The sequence below is a fragment of the Simochromis diagramma genome, unplaced genomic scaffold (genome assembly GCF_900408965.1).
Source record: "Simochromis diagramma unplaced genomic scaffold, fSimDia1.1 OVJJ01000602.1, whole genome shotgun sequence".
Taxonomy (NCBI): Eukaryota; Metazoa; Chordata; class Actinopteri; order Cichliformes; family Cichlidae; genus Simochromis; species Simochromis diagramma.
The window spans coordinates 7716363-7739180 of record NW_024387040.1 but is presented as its reverse complement, the minus strand read 5'-3'; the positions used below and the strand labels follow the sequence as shown (position 1 = coordinate 7739180).

Sequence of the window (22818 nt, the reverse complement as noted above, 5' to 3'; positions counted from 1 at the left end):
GAAAACATGGATTGCAAAACAATTGATCATCTTTTTTCTTCACCTACAGCAGTGACTGCAAAGCAAAAATCGAACCATAGTAAATCTCATGCATCAGAATAGGAACACGTTACTCCATCCTCCTCCTCCTCCTTTGGAAACTTTTAGTAGTGAGGTTATAAACAATTAAACTGCCTGAAAACACAAAAACAACATTTTAAATTTCTGATAGTCAAGCTATTGCTTCTCATTTGATGTGATATTACAGCCTAAAAGGTCTTAAAATTAAATATGACATTAGCCACAGCCACTAAATTGCCATTAGATACAAATATTTTGAACAGCTTTTACTGGAGGAGATGGGTGCTCTTTACTCTTAGCTTCAGTGCAAACATTAATAATAAATAAGTATCTAGGCCATAATCTTTTACACTGGTAAATTCAGCTGTGCTGAAATAGCAGCATGGCTCTAAAGATGGTTAACGTCAGGAAGTCTGACATCTACTTGGGTTCACAAAAATGTTAACAAATCGTAATCGAAAGTGTTTGGCTGATTAGTTTTAATTACGTGCTGCTGTTATATAATGCACATGGGTTGAAGACTCTCATATTTAACATGAGATAGGTTTAGAAATGACAGATCACACACTGAGCGTGGTTTTTACTTCCTAAATCCAAAAACTAAATATAGGAAAAAGAAAAAAACCCCAAAAACTGTAAAAACACATCAACAGACAACAACTGGAAACAGCTTCAGCTGCCAGTCATTAGGCCTTTGGGCAGTCATCATGTTAGTTATGATTATGGTCATTTTATGCACTTGGATGTGCTTTCGTCTCAAAGCAAGAAGGTTCCTCTCGCCCTGTGATTGCTGGGTTTGGCTCCAGGTCCACAGCAACCCTGAAACTGCATACATGGTTAATAGTTGGATGGATGGATGACAGTTTTAGCCAACCCTGCTATCTGTCTATCCGCCTATGCTCTATTTACAAACAGCATGTTCCATCTTTTCTTTAAAAGGCTTTCTAAAACCAACCAGGAGATGATCTGTTCTGTTTTCTCCATTGCAGGTCCACTTTCCAGATGTAGAGCGGGTGGAGTGGCTGAACAAGGTAACGAATCAAGCAGCTGCCTCTTGAATTTGCCTGCTTGAGTGAAGCCCTCCTCGTTTTTCATGCCTTGTAAAAACTGTGGGAAATGGGATGTCTGTTGCCATCTGCTAACTCTCCTCTTCTTGCTGACTGTTGCCACACTGCAGCACATCTGACTTAACATGCAGGCCCGTTCCTGCAACTCTGTGAAATGCATTAACCCTTGCGAATCCCATGATAGCAACCAGGATGTAAATTTGGAGTCACTCCTGAGTATACATTAAACTGAGCAAGCTGGAGATTTAAAACATTCATGTGTTAGTCTTTTTGCTTGATGTGCATGGGTTTGACAAATAGAACTAGACTTTAATAGAACTACACTTTGAATATTTTACTGTAAAGGATGTACCCCTCAATGTTTAAAGTCCTGGAGCAAATACATTTTTATATCCTTTTAGAATAATCATATAATGAATATTTTTCTTTGATTTGTTCCAAAACTCTTTGATTTCTCTCTTTCTGTATCCCCTTAGACTGTGAAACAGATGTGGCCCTACATCTGCCAGTTTGTGGAAAAACTGTTCCACGATGTGATCCAGCCGGCGGTGAAGGAGTCCAACGCCCACCTCAGCACCTTCTCCTTCACCAAGTTCGACATGGGAGACAAAGTGAGCATCTCGATGTGACAAAACAAGCTGCTAGCAGCAGGTGCCGTGGGTCAGCTGATGAGGGTGCGCCGTGGCTAGAACACGAACGTGCATGCATGTCGCTGACATATGCTCTCGTTGCATAAATAGTTTCCGTGCGGGGGTCTGCAGAGGGGTCGACCTTGTGCTAACCACGTGGGGGTTGGGAGGGGTGACGAAGTGGCCGTAATGCTTCCTTATGTTATGTTGCAGCCGCTGAGGATCAACGGGGTCAAGGTTTACACGGAAAACGTGGATAAGCGACAGATCATTATGGACCTGCAGATCAGGTGAGCCAACCAGATCACTGTCTAAAAATGTTTATCGTCTAGCGTTCTCTCCTGCCCTTATAGTTATAGACACTACTTGTTTGGCTCTTTTGTTAAAAATACAACACGAGAACAACTGGAGTATCTGTTTTCAATGCAGCTAAAGAGACTCACATTGCTTTCATGCAGAGGTCAGTATGTAAATAGCCTCTTTCCACTTAGGTCTGTGCAAGTTAATATCTTCTGCTTTGTGCACACGAGAATCCAGTGTAGGAATAGCATACACAGCAAACAGCATTAAATTCACATTTCCTGGAAAGGATTGGAACTTCAAAGGCCTGAATCAAAGTCTTAAAAAGTGATGGAACCCTGATAGAGGATTTTTACGAGACATACTTTTGCTTTTTATCACCCAGCTTTGTTGGCAACACTGAGATCGAAGTAGACATCAAACGCTACTACTGCAAAGCTGGCATCAAGAGCATCCAGGTGAGGAAATCCCTTTTTTTTTTGTTTCATATCCTCATAGAGGTACTTTCCCTTGGTAAGAAATAAGGACTGCACACTGGAAACAGAAACACAGCAGGAAGCAATGCACAAAAAGGCTGTTAACTCAAGTAAGAGGTGATCTTGTCAGGTCTAAGTGTACAGTTTCACTAGACTGGTGAAGGTGAAGACAATCAGAAAAACAGCAGGTAAGACAGGAGGAAGGAAAACAGGGGAAATCAGAGTACTATCAAATCAAAACAGGAAGTTTTCATGTTTCTGTGATTAACACAGATAACCCAACCAAAGAGACAAGGCAGAGAGGACAAAGGGAAACACTGGGGACACTAGATGCACAACAAAGAAATAATAAAAGTGAAATAGAAACTAAAACTCATACAAATAACATACAGAAACCTAGAACCATGACAGGTATATCTCCCAAAAGAAAAAAGCTGGTGAATTTACTGTGTGTCACCACCATTACCACAGCTTCTCCCCAGTTTCCAGTCATTCAGCTGTCAAGTAAATGTCCATGCTCTTGTTTTTATTATTACAGGATTAATACTCCTGCTTTTCTTATATATATATATCAAGACCTATCAGGGGTTTCTGATGTTGAGAACTGCTAGTGTTGTGCTGGAAAAAAGGAAAATGACTTATAATGGAAGCCGATTGTTTCTTATCAAAGTCCAGTAACAAAACAACGTAAATAAAGCAACCCAGAAAACTGCAGGCGCTACCACAAAGACAAGACACAATAAGAAACAATCAGCATACCAAACATATGTGGAGAAGATACTAACAAACTCAAGGAAAGATCAGTGCGGAAAAAATGAAGCTATCACAAATCCCAACAAGAGAAACACAGGTCATAATTCAAAGGAGACATTCTCAGACTTTGAACAGACAAATAGTGTTTTCAAAAGCTTTACTGTTTGTTCTGATTTGGTCACGAGGACCTTTATTTTTAAAAAGTGTCTCTTAAACAAAGTTTTAAACAAACTAAAACAGCTAAACCTTAATTATGTTGCTTTGGAAGATTGCCTTTGACTACACAGCCCAATTACTCTGAAGTATTTTGTGTCTGTGTGTTGTTGTTATTCTTGCTGCTCCTTTCTCCCCTTTGTGTATTGCTGTCGAGTAGCAGCAGGCAGAAAAAAGGCAATCTGTGCTCCTCCTTGGAGACCCAGTGCCGTCAGGTCTGTCCCTGGCCCTGTTATGAAACCCAGGCATACTGTATCTCTGTAGACTATAATCATCCACTAATACATTAGTCAACATTTGAGCTGGATTATATTACAAAAATTACAAAGGTGGGTTTGGCTTCATATTAAGCTTAGATGGGTTGGATTAAACTTTTTAACCACTGCTGCTTTACACTAATAGCCCATTAAACCTGCAAATAAATCATGTGTTGTATTAAATTGCAGTATTTTTTAGCAGGTCCATTATTTTAAATGTTCATATTTTGTTGTTTCCCCTGCCAGTCTCCTGGCAGCCTAGGTCACCATGCCTTTAAGCCATTATTATTCCTTTGGACAGTTTTGTCAATATTGCTATAAATACTCCAGAGTCCAGCAAGAAACTGCCACGGCTCTGTGTGAAATACACCACCACTTACTTTTGGTGTGATCTTTGCACAAGTTATTGCACCTAAATGAAGCTTAACCTTTTCTACCTGTTCTCTTTGACGTTCCAGGACTTGATTTTACCGTTCTGGCTTTGTGTAAGTTTTATGTTCTAAGGAGCTGATTCAATCTCACAGTTAACAGAGCGAGAGAGGAAATAGAGAAATACATTTAAGTCTAAAGAACTGCCTGCAAACACAAAAACAAGAGTACTATTGGTTTTTAGTTTCACAGGGGCTTTAGTCATTAGTATCGGATTTACTGGCGTAATTCACTTTCCATTCGGACAACATTTTCTGACTGTCATTCCTCCAAAAAAGGAATATAACTCCACAACAAATATACTGGTGCTAGAATTCAAACCTCCTTTGTTCCCATTCTGCAGGATTAGAGCAGCTGTGTGGTGTTCCACATGATACATCTAAAGCACTAAACCATAATCCTCATAATTGTCTTAATATGTTTTGAAGAAGGTGGAGGATCACACAGGGCAGGTGTGAAGTCAGGCAGCGATAGAGTTTCCAACCTGTCATGCGCTAGAGCTCCAGCGGCACTGCTGCTGACGAATGTCAGGGGTCAGCAGGGTGTGAGTTCCCTGTAGCTTTCTGTTTGTGTTTGTGGATATCAACGTGTTGTTCCTCTTATGTTTCCATAGATCCACGGTGTGTTGAGAGTGGTGATGGAGCCGTTGCTGGGTGATATACCTCTCGTCGGAGCTCTGTCTTTGTTCTTCCTGAAGAAGCCAGTAAGTGCATAAGCTAATAATGTTTAACTGAGTAACTTTATCAGTCAGACTAACTTAACAGAGGAGCAGCTGAGGTTATAATGACACTGCAGTTTGATGAAATGCAGCATGAATAGAGTGGAGGCTGTTTAACCACAAAGCCAAGATGGCATCACAGTTCAGCACATTACTAATTCAGGGTTATACTCTCAATTGACATTCAGAAAGAATGACAACTTTGTGTTATTACATATAATAATACTACACTGGCCAAGGTTGGCATGATTATCCTGCTGTCCTGAATATTTAAAATGCTCCACTGAGTATTTCACCGTTCTTACTATGCCTAACATTTCACCTCATAAAGCATCTTGTTTTTGTGCTTTACTTATTCCCTTGCCTTTTAATGCAGATACAATGGACATAAATTAAAGCTAAAAAGGGTCATTTGAGTCAAAGTCATGACTGGATCACAGTAGGATGTGTTTCTTATTATTTGCAGCATTAATTTCCAGCGTAATTTCAGTCTCTTTTACTTCACTGTGCTTACCGTCGGACATTGTTTGTGCTCTTGCGGTGCAAGCAGTGTTCACATGATTTGCATTTACATTTCCAGTTGCTTACGCATCGATTATTTTCCAGTTGAGGCTCCATTATTCTCCTGGTTCAACCCCTAGGCAGAGCCACTGCTGCACAGCTTAAAAACGTTTGACCGATTTATATCAAATGCGAGGGCCCAGTGGAGCTGTAGCGGTGCTTTAAATAGCTGCAGATCAAGCCAGACCTACTTTGGCATTTTTTTTTTTTACCCCAGGCACTGAACTAAAGCTCAAGGTGGAGACATTACTGTTGGAGACTGAAGGAAGAAGCAGTTTCCACTCAGTAAATTTCCCACATGCAAAGATATCCACACATGCATTTAGGTGCTTTAGTCTTCTTTCAGCTCCCACACCAGCAACATCACATTGGGTTCCTGGAGGAAAAAGAAAAAGAATTAATAAAGCAAATTATTGACATTGACATATTAACATTGTGTTCTCTGGACTTCAAGTAAGTCATGTTCTTTTGCCCCTTTGTGTTATACAAGATCTGAGGCTGGGTGCCAAACATAACAGACACATTTCCAGACCATAAGAGGTCTTGGCCATGTCTGGACGGTGTGATTGCACTGATGCAACTCAGCACAGCCTAAATAAAAAGATGCACCACATTCTGCAGTGAGGCAGAAGATATTCATCTGCTCCAACTCAGATGACAGTTTTATACTTTTATGTAATGAATGAACGATGAAGCAGTGAAGGACCTGACTGAATTGCAAACACTGTTATTATTGCTATGAATTCTTGTAAGTACTAATTAGTAGATGTGTGTGAGATGTTTGCACTACACACACAAAGACAAGCAATAGAGTTACATTGATTGAATGTACTGGCAGATCCGATTTTCAGTCAGTTTATGCAGTGGTTTTCAAATGATGTGCCTTGAGCCAAATCCTGCTGCTCCGTGGGATTTTATATCTACAGTGTTATTATTTAACTCCATGAAAAGAACAGCTGGGATTTAAATATATGTATTAGTGCACATTAGATAGGCCAGACACAAAGTGAGGAGGTAAATCTGGTCACTGATGAGAAAAAAACCCCACACCAAACCAACTAAAAAAAAGCATCTACTAAGGAAAAAACTACTGAGAATACTACCTGTCTCATGGCTTGAGCTAGATCAGAGATGTCGACGACCTTCAGCCACTGACATTTGTTCAGCTTCTGGAGGAGTTAGCTAATGCCAAAATGCTGTCAAGCAAGCTAAAAAGGCACTTTGCAGAAACTTGTGTAAAAAAAATCTGAACCATAGGAGCCTAGCCTCGTCAAATATAAGAAAAGTTGATGCTAAGAAGATTAATTATAGGCTTAAAAAAATCAAGGCACACAGTGGTGGTGACAGGTGTTTTTTGACCTGTGAGTAACGAAGCCATACTTCCTGTTTTATGTCAATCTTCAGAGTTTAGGCTGAGCTGAACATTACATGATTTTAGCTCTATATTGAGCATGCAGATAAAGTCCTTCTAGAAGCAATCAGCCATCTTGGTAACACCTTTGGTAGTGTCTAAGTAAATCAGGAGCGATCCATAAGTGTAATTCTGATGGTCACTGAGATGCAACAAATGCATGCGTAGACTTCATTGCAAAAAAAGGCAAACAGGTTGAGAAGCAGTTACTCACATAAATCTCTATTCAGGTGTCTTTGAGAGTCACTCTCTCTCTTATCATGTCTCCAGGACAGACATTAGAGGAGCACTTTTGAAAGCTTGAAAGTGTCATGGTTAAACTTAAATTGGACTTACTGAGCAGATTTAGGGGATTTTCCAGAGGTTGCGAGGTGGCACAGGCAAAGCGCCAGAGTCCTTCCTGTGCAGGGCTCAGCATATAAATGCAACAGAGCGTTGCTGGTGACGTCCCAGCCCAGAGAGGAGTAACGGTTCGAATAGACAGGTTTCCAAGGGAGATTCTAGGCAAGGATAGAGGCAGTGGCGAACAGGTGAGGAACTGTGGCACCAGTCCACCAATCCACCCAGATATACTCATTGTCTGTCTGCTTAATCCCAGAGGTGTGTGAAGAATAGCTGCATCAGAACAACTCGTCTTCAGGGTCGAGCAGTGATGCCAAACCCGAGCAGCAGCTTCACCTGTAAATAGAGAAAAGGGGGCGGGCAACCAAACCCAGCCCATCCATCGAACCCTGATAAAATATCTTTTAAAAGAAGCTGTAAAATCGAGTCCTGACATTGTCTGCAGTTGCTCTTTTATCACATGTAGCATATATAAGGAGAGGGTTTGCTTTAGATTGACTTTGCGAAATATATATTTGGTTTCAGCAAGGAGGTCCAGTTGGATATGGAAGAGGATTAGAGCCACTGGGGAAAAAAATGGGCACGTCTTTTTTTTTCTTCCTTTACAGAATTCTGACTTTTTTCTCAATATTCTGAAATTCAAGTCAGAATTCAGTCTTTTTTTTCCAGAATTATTTTTTCTCAGAATTCTGGGATTAAAGTCAGAATTCTAATTTTTTTCTAAGATTTCTGACTTTTTTCTCAGAATTCTGAATTTCAAGTCAGAATTCTAATTTTTTTTCTCAGAATTATTTTTTCCTCAGAATTCTGACTTTTTTTAAGCAGAATTCTGACTTTTTCTCAGAATTCTGACTTTTTTCTCAGAATTCTGACTTTTTTCTCAGAATTCTGAGATTAAAGTCAAAATCCTGACTTTTTCCTAAGATTTATGACTTTTTCCTCAGAATTCTGACTTTTTTCTCAGACCTGACCTAATCTCAGAATTGGGAGATTAATCTCAGAATTTTAATCTCAGAATTCTGGAAAAGAAGAAAAAAAAGACGTACCCACTTTTTTTTTTCTGTGGCCCTAATCCTCTTCCATAGCTGGATGATGCATGAGCATGCAGAACACATGACACCTGTTGAGGTTACCTGCTCTTGTCTTACATTGTCTCACATGGTTAAAATCTTTTTTTTTGTCCAATCCACAATGCTTCTATTTACTGTGTTTTCGCATACTGCTCTGCTGGGTAGTGTTAGAAGAGTTCAGGGTTGCACTGCGAGTGTAAGAGCAGCTCAAGAAAACTGGCTTATTCTGTGCAGTTTTCTCACTTTTCAATAGTCTTACACCCCAAAGGCATTAAAATGATAATGTACGAAGGGGAGGAAAACAGGAAATACTCCCACTTGAGAAGCTTTTCAAAGCAGATATTATTTTATCATTTAATCGTTTCACTTAGATTAAAGACAGTGCCCTTATCAACAGTTTTGTTATTCATATATACATCAACAGTCTCTTGATGACTCTTTGAACACAATATGCAGGGATATGTGTGTCCTTCCACACCATCCCCTACATCATTTACAGCCCTGCAGTGCTTTCCTCGTCCCTGCAGAGCTCCGTGCATCTGCTGCAGTGTGAGCAGGTTGGACAAAAAAGTAGGGTGGGAAAGGCTCATTAGATAAACACAAGTCCCTGAGCTTGGAGGAAAGAGCTGATCAAAGCCCACTGAGCGGAGCAGGATATGCCTCCGTCTCAGGTCTCTTTGATTTACTTTGACCGCGGCACCTCATCAAGATTTGACCTGCTGCTAGATTTTCACAGTGCACAAAACTAGAAGGTGCAGTGTTTCCAGCCTCATTATTCTGTAAACTAACAAGACCCCAGACAGATGCTGCTGCTTTAATAAATCTTTCAGGAAGCAGGTGCTTTTGTATTCATTCCCATTCAAGGATCACTGCTTTCTGTGCTTCCGTTGTGACTCATAAACTAATTGTGCACACAGTGCATGCATTTAAACACTTACAGGTCAGTGGACCCCAAATTGAAAACTAAAAGGTAAAAACAATTAGCTTTAATATATGACAGGAAATGTTTGTTTTATACTTTAAGTAGCAGTGTGACGCCATCCTAAATAACCAGTGCAGTGTTGCAGCATAATAGAGGAGCAGGAAACAATAACATCAAGTGTTCTGACTCCATTTAAAGTCATTCACACTTTCTATTCTTATCGTCTAACCAATGGCCACGCTCTCATTTTTACTTCCTTTTCAGCTTGTGGACATAAACTGGACCGGCCTCTCCAATATACTGGATATTCCTGGGCTCAAGTAAGTCAATTCAAACTTGCTTTTCTTTTCCCTCAAGAAACAAAGCTTAGATTTCAAAGGATTTGAGGACTTCTAGTTTAAGTGAAGTTAACACGTGCCTAGATGTTTGCTGTATAATTTCAGGGTTTTGTTTTTCTCATTTAAACACATTTTATGTTAAAAAAAAAAAGCTTAATTTTCAGAGTTTCATTCGCATTTAATTTATTAATATCTTCAGCATTGATGAAACCAAAAGTATTATGCATACAGTAGTATCTGTCTCCACTGTTATATTTAAAGACAATATTGTCTTATTGTCCAGTTTCTGGAAAGCTAAATCTCACCAGCTGTAGAGAAAGTATTTTCCACTAATGAGGTTTCTTTACGTGCACGAAGCCTCGGGTGTTCCTGTCCTCGTTACTGCTGTAGTTTATCGCAGAGTTTTGCTAGACTGAGCTGATTTAGATAAACATATCTCTTTCAAACATTTGGAAGCAAACAATGAGATCAAGTGAAACGATCCAGCATGTCTGTTTGCACACACATCACGAAAAACAGGATTAACACAACAGTTTAATGCTCGTACTGGGATAAAACAGGGCGGCTCAGTGGTGTTTGTCTCCGCCGTTTTCCTTATCCTCACCCGTTTTGTTTTGTTTGTATTAAGTGTCTTTTTCCCTCGAGTTGTTGTGTGGGCTGAGCAGAAAATAAATGAGAGCTGATTAAGAGCTGCTAACAGCCCGACGCAATTACACGCTGCCATCTTGAGTGGTACTTTTTTTTTTTTTACAGCTGAAAAAGAAGCTGACAGATGCATGAATATTGAATGTAGTTTTCTGGGATTACAGCTGCCTGTTGAACGCCCCCCTGACGCTGACAGACATGTTGACACAGGCAGAGCTCAGTGGACTCTCTTCTGTTGAGTTCTCTGTGGGGGTGAAATGGATCCATGGAGCTTGCGTGCCTAGACGTGGGCGTGTTAGTCTGGGTGTTGATGTGGGTGAGGGGTTAGCTGGGTCTTCGTGGTCCAAATCACAGCTACAGCGCACGCAGCATCAGCCGTCCACTTGAAGACTTGCCCAATGGGCCTCTTTTAAACCTTGTTAATAATATTAAGACTATAATTAATCATACTAGTAGCTGTGATAACATGTTGTTGTTTAGTGGAGTCAGTATTAACCATAATCAACTTCTTAATGTTTTGTATTAGCACAAAACAAAGCTGAGGCTAATGGAAATGTGATTAGCTTTGCTCCCTTCATCTGTACCCTCAAGTATAATTTAATACAACACAGTGCTAGCCTCATAAATTATGCTCCCAGTTAGAGGGGGGAAAAAGGATAACCTGGGATATCATTAACAGCAGGCATAACTGAGAGTTTACAGGTTGCTAGTGCAGTGATTCCCAAAGTGATACCCATAGATTTCTATAAGACTGGAAGTCTTTTTGTAACCACAAGTATTGCATCTGGTGGTGTTCAGATAGAATGGAGGTCTAAGGCATTTCCATGAGAGCTTCATTATTCAAAGGTGGGTAATATTGTCCTTGTTTATTTTTGTTTTCTGACCTTATTTTTTGATCCTGAACTCATCTCATATCTCAACTTGTATTTGAAAGGAAATATTCAATTTGGTGCTCTCGCGATGCCAACGTTGTAATCAAAGGTTTCTCGGTCACATAGTCCATTTTCAAAACACCAAGACAACTCGAGACAGTTTGAGACTTCACTGTGGGTTGTAATCAAACACAGTATCCATCCATCATTAATACACAGTCAGTTGTTTTGCGGTCACAGTATAGAGTAGTATAAACTTCTGGTGATCTCTGAAGTGATTTGCAGTTAACGTCTGTGACAATTACTGTGTCGATCTATCCAGTAGCTGCTGGCACATTACTCCAAATTTCAACCTCATTGTGGAGGGAAAGTCACTGATCATTAAAGTCATTAAAGTCTTACTCTGGGGACCATGAATATTTGTAGAGTCTAAAGTGCTAATCTCTTTAGAAGATGTGGTAATAATTTACTGGATCAGTGAAATCCTTTGCCAGCTAATTGAGCAAGAGAAAAAGGCAGGGAATCACTACAGTTGTTAGGATTCATTTCTTAGGGATCACAAATGCTTGTGTAGAATTTAATGGCAATCTGTTTAATGGTCATTTGCTTCTGCAATCAGCCAGAACAAAGTTAACATGGCTGAAGCATTGCTGTACATCGCAGTGATGGATATTTGCTGTCGATGTGAGTCAGTGGAAGGTAAAACACATTACCAGTGTGCATTATGTGAGCATTATAAGTGTTGAGTGTGCAGTCTTGAGTGTTGAGAGTCCTAAAGTGACTAGATAAACACAAAGGCAGGGACAGGGGGGTGTTCCAGTGTTTGCGCCGAGGGAGCAGCAGAAATAGTGCTGATGCGGCAGGAATCCCTTTACACCCTCAGCTCTTAGATGGAGAAAAGCTCCAGCTCTGATCAGCACCCTGCCACTGAATCCTAAAGTCAATGCGTGTTTTTCACCTAAAGAGAAGCTGAGGATTGATCAAATGAATGAAAGCTAAAATTATGTTTTGTTTTTTCATCTGGTGTCTGTGCAGCTTTAGTATCACACCAGAGTTTTTTTTCCTTTGAAGGTTTTTATTGGTTTTGCAGGACAGCCTGAGATTCCTGACACATTACATGTATTCCTGCAAGGTTAAATAATGAATTACAGATATTTATAAATGAGCTTTAACTGCCCTCTAATGTAACCTGTTCATAACCTTCGCATTGTTAATTACATGACAATCCAGCAAACTTGGGTGCTCTTTTTACTCAAATGGCAAATAGCTCGTGACGATGTATAATTTTCTGAAACCTGAGTTGTGCGATATTTAGAAAGTAGTTTAATTTACTTCTTGGTATTTGAATCTTTTGCTTAATCAATGTGCAGCCTATGGCTGATACAAAAAAGTAATTGAGCCCAGCGTTTGCTATGGATTTTGGGCTTTGTGCTGACCGATGTTTTCAGCCTGATGGATCATTTGGCCTTTAGCCTGTGTTTGGTGATGCTTGTTAGGGTTAGGTGTGCTGTCACAGGTGTTAGGAGTTAGAGTGTTATAGAGGGGTTGTGAGTCTAATAATCATGGAAATTAAATTGTGTGGCACCTTTGAAAAGCAAGGAAAGGAGTTAACCTAGCTAATATAGAGCAATTCTTAATAATCATCAAAGCCTTTAGAAGAAGCAAAATGAAGAGCCTAAAAATGCATTAAATACAAATGTGGTTTTTCAGTACGTTAAGAAAACCATTTTTATTTTATTTTATAACTTTATGTTAATTATAAATTCATTTAACTAATGCCTTATTTATGTGGTATGACCACCTAGGCTGTTTGAGCAATAGGTTCAAGTTTTTAATTACACAAGAGAAAAGTAGGTGAATTAGCCTTAGCTAAGCCTTAGCCTTAGCTAGCCTTAGCCTAGCTTTCACCAGCTAGAATTTATCATTTATCCCCAGTGATAACTTTACATTATTTTCTTGATTGTTTCAAGATTGACTTTGTTTAAGTGGTAGAACTTACTTTAAATAAAATTTAATTAGTGCAGTACACCTAAATATTAAGTTACAATAAACAGGAAACGGATAATGCTGTGGCAAGCTAGCTATAGTTTGATAGCTTGTCACTGCAGTTTTTGGACTTTATGTTTCTGTTCGTCTAAAATTACGCACACTGTTAATTGTTAAAGATTACGCATTTCTGTGTTGTTATTTCTATATGACAAAACAAAAGGTTAAACTTTGACTAAATATGGAGTTTACTGTAGTTTCTCCATGCAGTGATCATTGTAGCAAGTAGAGTTTTACTGTTAAAACTGAAATTCTATCACACAATAACATTTCATTGAAGACCTGAAAATATCTTGGGCCTAATTCAGTAAGACACCAATGATGCAAGTTTCCTAAATTTATAAGACCAATTACATAGAGGCTGTTACTCAGCTGCTGTACGTATTCACTGGTGGGCACCTAGAAAGCACAGAGCACAAGTACATCAGGTGTGTTAACAAATGTCTAGTTTAAAAAAAAATTCACCCACTTTTCATCAGCTTACATTTTTGTACTTTTCTTTCTTTGCAGACTATTTTAAAGATTGTGTTTATAGGTGTCCTCAGAAAACATCCACTTCCAGGTGATGTCTTAGACAATTTACAAATGCCCCTGATTACAATGGTCACATTATAATATATATGGACATCTGGCCCATAATAATAATAACCATTCTTCGAGGGACATGCTGAGCAATAACCCAGCACAATAAGTTTTATTGTAATTTGATTTTTTTTGCTAGCCATGATTGCAATTTTCCAGCTGTGCCACAGTAAGTAAATGAATAAAGGAAACGTCTGATGGAAATGTCATCCTGTGACCTCACTGTCATTGTTGTCATTCACCATTGAATCATTAGTGGATCAGACAGACATTCAGACGTTTGTTGGCTAACAGCAGCAGCATGCTTGAACTCACTCCAATTTTCCTGCTGTCGTCGCACATGTTAAACAGAAACATGCTAAACTGCGCTTAGATTAAAAGAGAACATTTATAACCCAAGGGCACCCTTATTGTCTTTTAAATAATTTATCGCTTCATTCTGTTTATTTTCTTTTTTTTCTCCCCTCTCTCATCATCCCCACCCCCCCTTGTATTTACAGTGGCTTCTCTGACAGTCTGATTCAAGACATTATCTGCAGTTATTTGGTATTGCCCAACCGAATCACTATCCCACTGGTCGGAACGGTGGAGCTGGCCAAGCTGCGCTTTCCAATGCCAAAGGTACAAATGCACTTGTTACAATACATCCAATAAGGATGAGCTGCTCTTCTAAGTGTTTTAATAGTTCGTAAGCAGACAGTTTCACACGAGGAGCTCATGGTTAGTACGTTAAAGCTCGTTAGTAGTAAAAAGTATCTCCCAGGGTTTTGTAGTTAATTCTCAGTGGTAACGCAGAATAAAACTAAAGAACAATAACAATAAAAAATGCAGCAAAGGTTGTATTCCTGGAACTTGTATCCATGGCAACAAAATGAAAAAAGTTTCACTGCAGGCCACATCCTTATTATATTTAAAAAGGTTTCAAGGGTTCAAAACAGGAATAAAAAAGAAACAACTAAAATCTTACCACACATCATATATTCATTACAGCCTTTGAAAAAAAGGAGACATTGAAAAGATAACAAAGAACTTGTCTTTCTGATATCAGACGGCAGGATGTTTTGCCAACATACAGTACTATGCGTCACATATACAGTACTTTGATAAACTCTGAGTCACCCCTCATTTCTTTATATTTTACTTCCAAGGAGCCTTGAGCAACAGGTCCTTCTACCTCCTTGGCTTTAATGGTCATCTTTATTTACTAGACTTTCATCTGGCAAGGAAGCATATGTGATGGAATGATTTCCATGATAACAATGTTATATCCACCATCACTTTTAGGTTAATAAGGCCTTGTATTTTAAAATAAAGACATTTAATATGTTAATCCATTAAAAACTCAGTAGGAAAATTAAAAGTAGATAATGTGCCGCACAATACTTAGGCAAGAAAATAAGAAAATAAACGCAGGTCTGATTTTATATATCAGTGGCAATTCTTACTGCTTTCTTTCAGGCAAATGTTTTTATTAAATATTAAAGAAAGGAAAAACATTTGACAATGGAAAAATTTAACAAAATAAAAGCCCTATTCTGCAGTAGAAAGTCTAGATTAGTCCTCTATTTATCCAGGTAATCATGGGATATATATATATATACACATACATATATGCTAATACATTCTAGGTATATGTATGTGTATGTAAGTAAAGGTTAGCTTATTAAATTTACATAAATTTGCATTTCTTTTTCTTAAATATTAAAGTAGCTGTTATGTTTTATTGTGGTGCGTTTTTTACAAACCACACATTTAAATAAAGTCTGCTAAATTATGAATTGTGAAATGAATTAGTATTTTTGTTATTACTTTATTATGGTAATGAGTCATGTTTCCTCTTATACTACTAATGTCCTCCCATTACAGAAATCTTCACGTCTTATCAACTCTGTAAGCTTTTTCAGACCTTAACACGTGTCTGCATGGCTCCACAGGGAGTCCTAAGGATTCACTTCCTGGAGGCTCAAGATCTAGAAGGGAAGGATACATTTCTGGGAGGGTTGATCAAAGGCAAGTCTGACCCCTATGGTATCCTGCAGATCGGCAACCAGCTGTTTCAGAGCAAGACAATTAAGGAAAGCCTTAATCCCAAGTGGAACGAAGTGTACGAGGTGAGAGTTGGGGATGTCTTTTAGAGCAGGAAGGTCGTTTGTTGCCACCGAAAAAGCTAGTCTGTTTCCCATTGTTATGTGCCATTGTTTTCCACTTGTCTTATTTATACCTCCTGCTGGTTTGCATGACAGGTAATCTATTTATTGACCTCCTGTGCCAGTTTGAATGAGCTTCAGTTTGTTCTTGTGTTCATCAGGCACTGGTGTATGAGCACTCAGGTCAGCATCTTGAGATTGAGCTATTTGATGAGGATCCAGACCAAGATGACTTCCTGGGGAGGTGAGTGTCTTTGTCATTTCCTAACCCGCTGAGATGTTATTGCACTTATTTCATTTAAAACAAAGCTCTAGTGTACCAGCGCTGATAACTGGTAAGAGCAATCTTTGATGTATTGCGGGACATATAGTCAACAAAATTAAGATAAATACAGCTATGTTTACTCATAATGGAAGTGTAGAAGTGTTATCCCCAGTTACCGGCCCAAGGGCAAATTTCATCGATTTTTACCCCAAGGCTGTAATGCTGCACCCAGTGCTATTAACACAAAGCAGTCAATCGATATCTGGACCCCCTGTGTTTAGATTAATTGGTGCGATTTTACTGTTTACTGTTTGCTGTCCCAATTTCCATAATTATTTGTCCTTATTTACAGCCTCATGATTGATATGACAGAGCTGCACAAAGAACAGAAAGTTGATATGGTAAGCTGCTTTGTTCGCAATAATATTATCAGTTTAATTACTTTAAAGCGTATAAATTATACATCTTAAAGTAACCGTCGGACTCAGTCATATTGCTTTCTTGTAAGGAGTAAGATGTGACAGGTAAACAGCTAACCAGACTTTAGCCATGAATGACACCCACCAGCAGCTCTAAAGTTCACTCGTTAACACTTTATATGTCGACTCACCTCTGCCAGCCTTAAACGAAGTTACTTTGGTGACACATAATCCCTGTAAAAACTGGGATTATTGGAGAGTACGCCTGCTTAGTTTCAGTTGGTGAGCACAGCAACTTTGCTTGTTTGAGTTTATTTTGTTAGTTTTACTTCAGCTTTTATTAAGTTGAGTTTTAGTTTTTAGTTTTTTAATCACTATGGTATGGTAGCCATATGTCAGAGGCAGAACTTTTTGAAAGCAGTTGACTCACAGTCTTGTAGACATCTGGAGTCTGATGAGTAAAAACGTCCATCAAAGCCTAATCAGGCAATTTCTGATAAAGTTTTACTAAAGTAACAAATATTAAAACTTCCACTATATTTTTTTTTAACTTCCATTAGTTGCTTTTCAAAGTTCACAAAAGTGTTTCAGTTATTTTTTTACCAAGAGTCTAGTTTCTATTTTTATTGTAGTACTTAAATGTTTTATTTTCACTTCTAGTTTTACTTTTTAGTTTATTTTTAGCTAACTATAATAACACTGGATATGTTGACTGATATATAGTAATGATAGAAATGATTAGGTAATTATGAGTTTGTTACCTTTGGATTTAAGGTGTTTGAGAGTCCATGCAGATTTGAGATAGGCACTGATCTGATCATCTAAATCTGTCATCGAATGAATGGAAATATTGACGTACTTGTTTGGCCACATTGTTGCAGTGGTTTGATCTTGAAGAAGCAACTACTGGGAAACTCCACCTGAAACTGGAGTGGCTATCGCTGCTCTCCACTTCTGAGAAATTGGACCAGGTACTGTGTGTAACAATAAGGCTTCATCGCTTTAACACAAGGACGTGTTCTCTGCATTTGCAGCTGTAAAACATGTCTAACTTGTCCTTCATGTTTAGGTTCTGCAAAGCGTGCGCGCAGACAGAAGCCTTGCCAACGACGGACTGTCATCAGCGCTGCTGGTGGTCTATCTGGACTCAGCAAAGAACCTGCCAGTAAGATGATGCAATGCTCACTTTAGTTTGACGCTGTAGCTTGTGCAAAAATATAGCTTTAGGCTTACACAGGCTTCTTGTTCTCTACCCAAAACAGTAAAGATTAGTGGTCTGTGTAGTAAAGATTCACATACTTTTACTGTAGTTTTTATTTTATTTGTGACTGAAGTGATTGCATTACCAGACACTTTATTGGGTACACTTGTTTAACTCATTTATATCAGCCAATCACATGGCAGCAGGTCAGTGTATATAGGCAAGTGCACATGGTCAAGTTGACCTTGTCAATTCAAACTGAGCATCAGAATGGGGAAGAAAGATGCTAGGCAGGGTTGTCTGAGTATTTCAGAATGTGCTGATTTACTGGGATTTTCCCACACAGCCGTCTCCTGGGTTTGCAGAGAATGGTCTGAAAAAGAGAAAATATCCAGTGAGCTGCAGTTCTCTGGGTGAAAATCCCTAGTTGATGCCAAAGGTCAGATGAGAATGACCAGACTGCTTAAAACTGGTAGGAAGGTAATAATAACTCAAATAACCACTTGTTACAACCAAGGTGTTCAGAACAGCATCTCTGAATGCACTGAGTGCCATTCCTGTGACCTAAAAGAAAAGGAAACCAAGATTTTCTTGACACACTTTGGGTTCCTTAGTACCAAGTGAGCATCATTTAAACTCCACAGCCTACCTGAGTATTGTTGCTGACTATGTCCATCTCTTTATGACCATAGCGTACCCATCTTCAGATGGCTGCTTCCTAGATGATAACACACCATGTCACAAAGCTCGGATCATCTCAAACTGGTTCCTTGAAAATGACAATGAGTTAACTATACTCAAATGGTCTCCACAGTCACCAGATATCAGTGCAATAGAGCAGCTTTTTTTGTGTAGTGGAACAGAAGATTTCCATGATCGGTGTTCAGTCAGCCGGTCTTCAGCGACTGTGTGATAATATCATGTCAGTATTTACCAAAAATCAGAGGACTGTTTCCATCAATTAACGCTTTCCTGAAGCCAAAATGAGGTCTAACTTGGTACTCACAAGGTATACCTAATAAAGTGTCGGTAAAGCTCAAGGATTCTGTGTTAGGGCTATATTGGGCAATATTTTTTTGCTTTTGTTAGAGGATAAACTTGAACCTTCAAATTGCTGACTAAATGCATTTTTGACGTTTATGTAATGAGATTAGAAAATGTTTTATAATACCCAAATTGGTCAAATTGACCTCTTGTCTGATATTAGTTTGTTTGTTTTTTTAACTTTATTATATAAATACTTTAGCTCTTTCAGTTCTCATAACTTCCCCGTTTCCTCTTAATTTTCTTTCCTCTTCACCCAAGAGCGTCTTCTCAGGCAGCTTAGGCTGTGGAAACTTAAGTGAGAGGAGAGCTTCTGGCCTAGTCTTTTGTGAGAGCAATACTTCAGAGTATAAAACAATATGTGTGAGTTCCCCGGTACTTTTCCATCTTTATAGTGCTAGCAGTAGCGGTATGCAATGTTGGGTTGGGTTGAGCCCGTGCAAACATGAATCTTAAAGCATGCGTTAGCTGCATGGTTGTGAAGGAATGTTTACTGAAAAATAACCAGTAACATGAGGCAGACACTTCACTTCAAGGACTCAGCTATACTGTGCCTGCTAGTTAGCCTGCAGCATATTCTTCTTAATCAGTTGCTCAGTTCAAGGCCCAAGTATAAAATGTCAGGAGTAGAAAGAGCTCGCTGGCAGAGCTCATAATGATGTTTCACATTAGTGTATAGCTGTACAGATACAGAAAGTCTGTAGCTTGTTAAAAAAGATCCAGCACCTTTAAGTCTCCCCTATAGGGAACATCCTCATTATTTTGACATATGTTTTCATTGTTAGCTGTATGCCCTGCTCCAATATCAGCCCAATATCTGCTGCGTCTGATTTATCTAACAGTTATCCATGCTATTCATATTTCAGCACAAATTTCAACACGTTTTTTGTGGGCCTTTCCCCCCCCCCTCATGTCTCTTACCCATGCCGAGTCATTCCCGTCCTACTAACTGTGGGTGTGATTTTCTCCCCCAAATCTCCTTGTGGCTTAAAGAGCAACCTGTCAGATTTCACCTATGACGGGTTGAAGCAAGTCTCAGTCTTTAAGGCGCTGAAGGTAATGTGGGAAAAATGGACTGCATGTACAGAACGTACACCCTGTGTCTCACCTGTGCCGGTCCTCAAGTGCACCATCCAGTCATGTGATCGTGATGGCTATCAGACGTGCAAAGTGAACTGTGGTTTTTGAAAAAATGTGCATGAAGATGACCGCACTGACTGTCTGAGCCTTTGTTGTGCCGTCCTGAATTGTTGTCATATTTTCCCTACTTTTGCATGCAGAAGTACAATATTGGTTTCAGGTTTTTCTAAAGTGATATGATGGGTCACTTGATTGCTTTAAAAAGGCAGTTAACAATGGCACATCTATAGAACAATACAGTTCTGAGAACACCTTTTGTGCCTTTGTGTTGAAGAACCCGATCATGTTAAAGCTCAGGAATTCAGGATAAGGACTTGATGCTTGTTGGGCCAGCATTTCCACATTTCTTCTTCTGTAGCTCATATTTGCCAGACAAATACACAGATAAAGTAGACACTAGGTAGTGACACAGATTAGTCTAAGTAAATGTTATGTGAATGCAGCTGTGAGGAGACTGGTAGAAGTAGAAACCGGCTTTCATTATCTTGTTTACCAGTGATCAGAACAGATGATCTAGTGTGTTACAAAAGATAAGTTTCAGGTTGCACCATTCCAAAAATCAGTGTTGCATAATTCTAGTTAGCACGAGTCGTTTCCTTTTATTTACCTTCCTACTTCTAGGAAGTTTAAAGCCTCCTATTGTATCGCACTGACTGTGACACTCCCTTTGTTTGATATGAGCCAGTGAAACTCACTGAAGCATTGTGCTGGAGGGCAGCAGGAGTACAAATGTTTTGTTGTTGCACTCAGTCGTTCAGTCTGTGTCACCGTGGCAGCAGGGCCGGCTGCTAGCTGGATGGTAGACTGAGCTGCTGCATCTTATTTTCTTATTAATGAATTTCAAACCACTGTGAGTCTGACACCATTTTACGTGTTGTTTCCTTCAGCCTGTCCATGCTGAGATAAAAATCTATTCAAGTGAAATTGTTTTTGTGGGTGCGTTACCCATATAGTGACTTAGAGCTTAAAGCATTGGAAGCTGTGGGATTTTTTTTTTTTTTGAAAACTGCCAAACACACATAGCTTCACCAGCCAGTCCGGACAGCAAGGTTGCTGAAAAAATAGAGCTAATACACCATGCTGCCTCTGTGTAGTAGGTCATGTGTTAAATCTTAATGGGCACATGTCTTCACATGTTTGTAATGCATGCAGAAAACAGGAGGAAAGAACAGCAAGTGCCAAAAATGTCTGCACTATTTTCACATGTGTGTTTAAGACAAACAAGAAAAGGGGCAACTGTTCTAGGACACATTTCATACCTGACTTATTTACATTTGCACTTCAGTGAGAGTCTGAGGCCCCGGGTTATGCTCCCTTGTGATCGTGGACAGCTGAGGACACCAGGGATACTTAGCTGTTTTTATTATACTACTTTCTTGACTGCTCAGAGAACATATGCACAGTTGGTGCCCTTGCAGTGTAGAGTCTGTGCGGACGGGTCCTAAAAAAATAGTGGGTATAGTTTTATCTGCACACTGTGATTATAAAATCTATGAGATGAAGACCTTTATGTCCTCATGTGTGCATGAAGTATAGCATGAGTGTAATGGGACTCCCTAATGCACAAACCCCGTGCTGATTGGCTCATATGTTTCATATTATTTAAAAAAAAAGATTTTATTTTATTCTTAGTTATTATTTAATTTGAAAAAAAAAATGTAGAAACATATATATGATTTGGTTATAAGTTAATATGTATCATTGTAGGCTGTAAAAGTTTTTATAATAGACAGAATGTAAAATCTCTTACTGGTTCTGTTAGTGCATAATAGAATCACTATGAGCATCGTGTCACAGTCTGAAAATGATACACACAAAATTCTGATTCTCATTTATTAATAACAGAGCAATAATAAACAGCAAAACAAAAATACTTCATACAAAATCAAACAATGCATGTCAGACATTGCTGCATCTTCCACTGTCTGATACCGCATCAGTCACAGGAAACTGTTTCCTCCTCCGATAACGTCAAAAAAGGAAACAGAATCAGTCAGTTATAACTGAAAAGATGCAAACTGTAATCCAGCAGAGGAGAAGAGATTTTCTCTAATCACACATTTAAACTAATGCGTGATGAAGGAAAAACAAATGAAAATGGATATAGAGGAACAGCAGAGTTTCTACCTTCACAGAAAGAATTTATTTTGTTCACAGTTCACTTTATACATAGAACACAGAATCTCTACTATACAGATAAAAGTACTAGGGTGCCTACACTTTACACCTAGAGGAGCTGCTTGATCATAGAAACCCATGAAATGAAGCTCCCGGCATACAGTTTATATGCTGATATTAATGCCAGAGGAGGATTTGGACTCTTATAGAGCCAGCAGAGCATTTGCAACGATCCTCCTCAGCAGTCAGAGACCCTGCTCTGTAACTTTACATGCTCATTTTATGACTGGCTGACTTGCTGTGATTCCTAAAAACTTCCACTTTGCACAATACCCCTACAGAGTTGATCTGAGGAAGGAAAATTGTTGCAGTGGTGGCATGTTGTTACAGCACCACCCTTGAACTAAGCGAGCTCTGTAGAACGACTCGTTCTTTCACAAACGCTTGTAAAGATAGACTGCATGCTTGATTTTAATCACCTGTGGCTCTGGGGACTAAAAACACCTGAATACAAAGATTAGGAGGCGTGTCCCAATTCTTTTGGACATGTAGTTTAAACAAGTTAAAAACAGATATTGTATGAATTATGTAAAAACTTGTGAAAGTATTTCTGTGTATTTCTGTTCAATACGTGGTGCGTTAAAGTGTCTTTATTATCAGCCTGCATGTTCAATGGGAGGCTTAATTGTAATGCTGGTGAGAAACATTTGTCAAACTCAAGCGGTATCCTCAAGAGAATGGATTAGATGATGAGAAAATAAAGGCTTTTCCTCTGTTGTCACAGACCTTGGCC

The 22818-nt window shown here is 39.1% G+C and overlaps 1 protein-coding gene across 3 annotated transcripts in view; it reads left to right on the top strand.

The window, feature by feature from the left end:
* esyt2b (extended synaptotagmin-like protein 2b) overlaps positions 1 to 22818 on the top strand; it is a 39344-nt gene that overhangs the window by 7685 nt on the left and 8841 nt on the right. For 2 of the 3 annotated variants that reach the window (XM_040043798.1, XM_040043800.1), the window contains exons 2-14: positions 1050 to 1091; positions 1604 to 1738; positions 1970 to 2046; positions 2442 to 2514; positions 4798 to 4887; positions 9473 to 9528; positions 14192 to 14312; positions 15626 to 15802; positions 16000 to 16082; positions 16456 to 16504; positions 17404 to 17493; positions 17592 to 17687; positions 19029 to 19130. In XM_040043798.1, coding sequence (XP_039899732.1) covers positions 1050 to 1091; positions 1604 to 1738; positions 1970 to 2046; positions 2442 to 2514; positions 4798 to 4887; positions 9473 to 9528; positions 14192 to 14312; positions 15626 to 15802; positions 16000 to 16082; positions 16456 to 16504; positions 17404 to 17493; positions 17592 to 17687; positions 19029 to 19130 — 1191 coding nt within the window. The remainder of the gene's footprint in view (positions 1 to 1049; positions 1092 to 1603; positions 1739 to 1969; positions 2047 to 2441; positions 2515 to 4797; positions 4888 to 9472; positions 9529 to 14191; positions 14313 to 15625; positions 15803 to 15999; positions 16083 to 16455; positions 16505 to 17403; positions 17494 to 17591; positions 17688 to 19028; positions 19131 to 22818) is intronic. The other variant, XM_040043799.1, reaches the window with a different exon arrangement.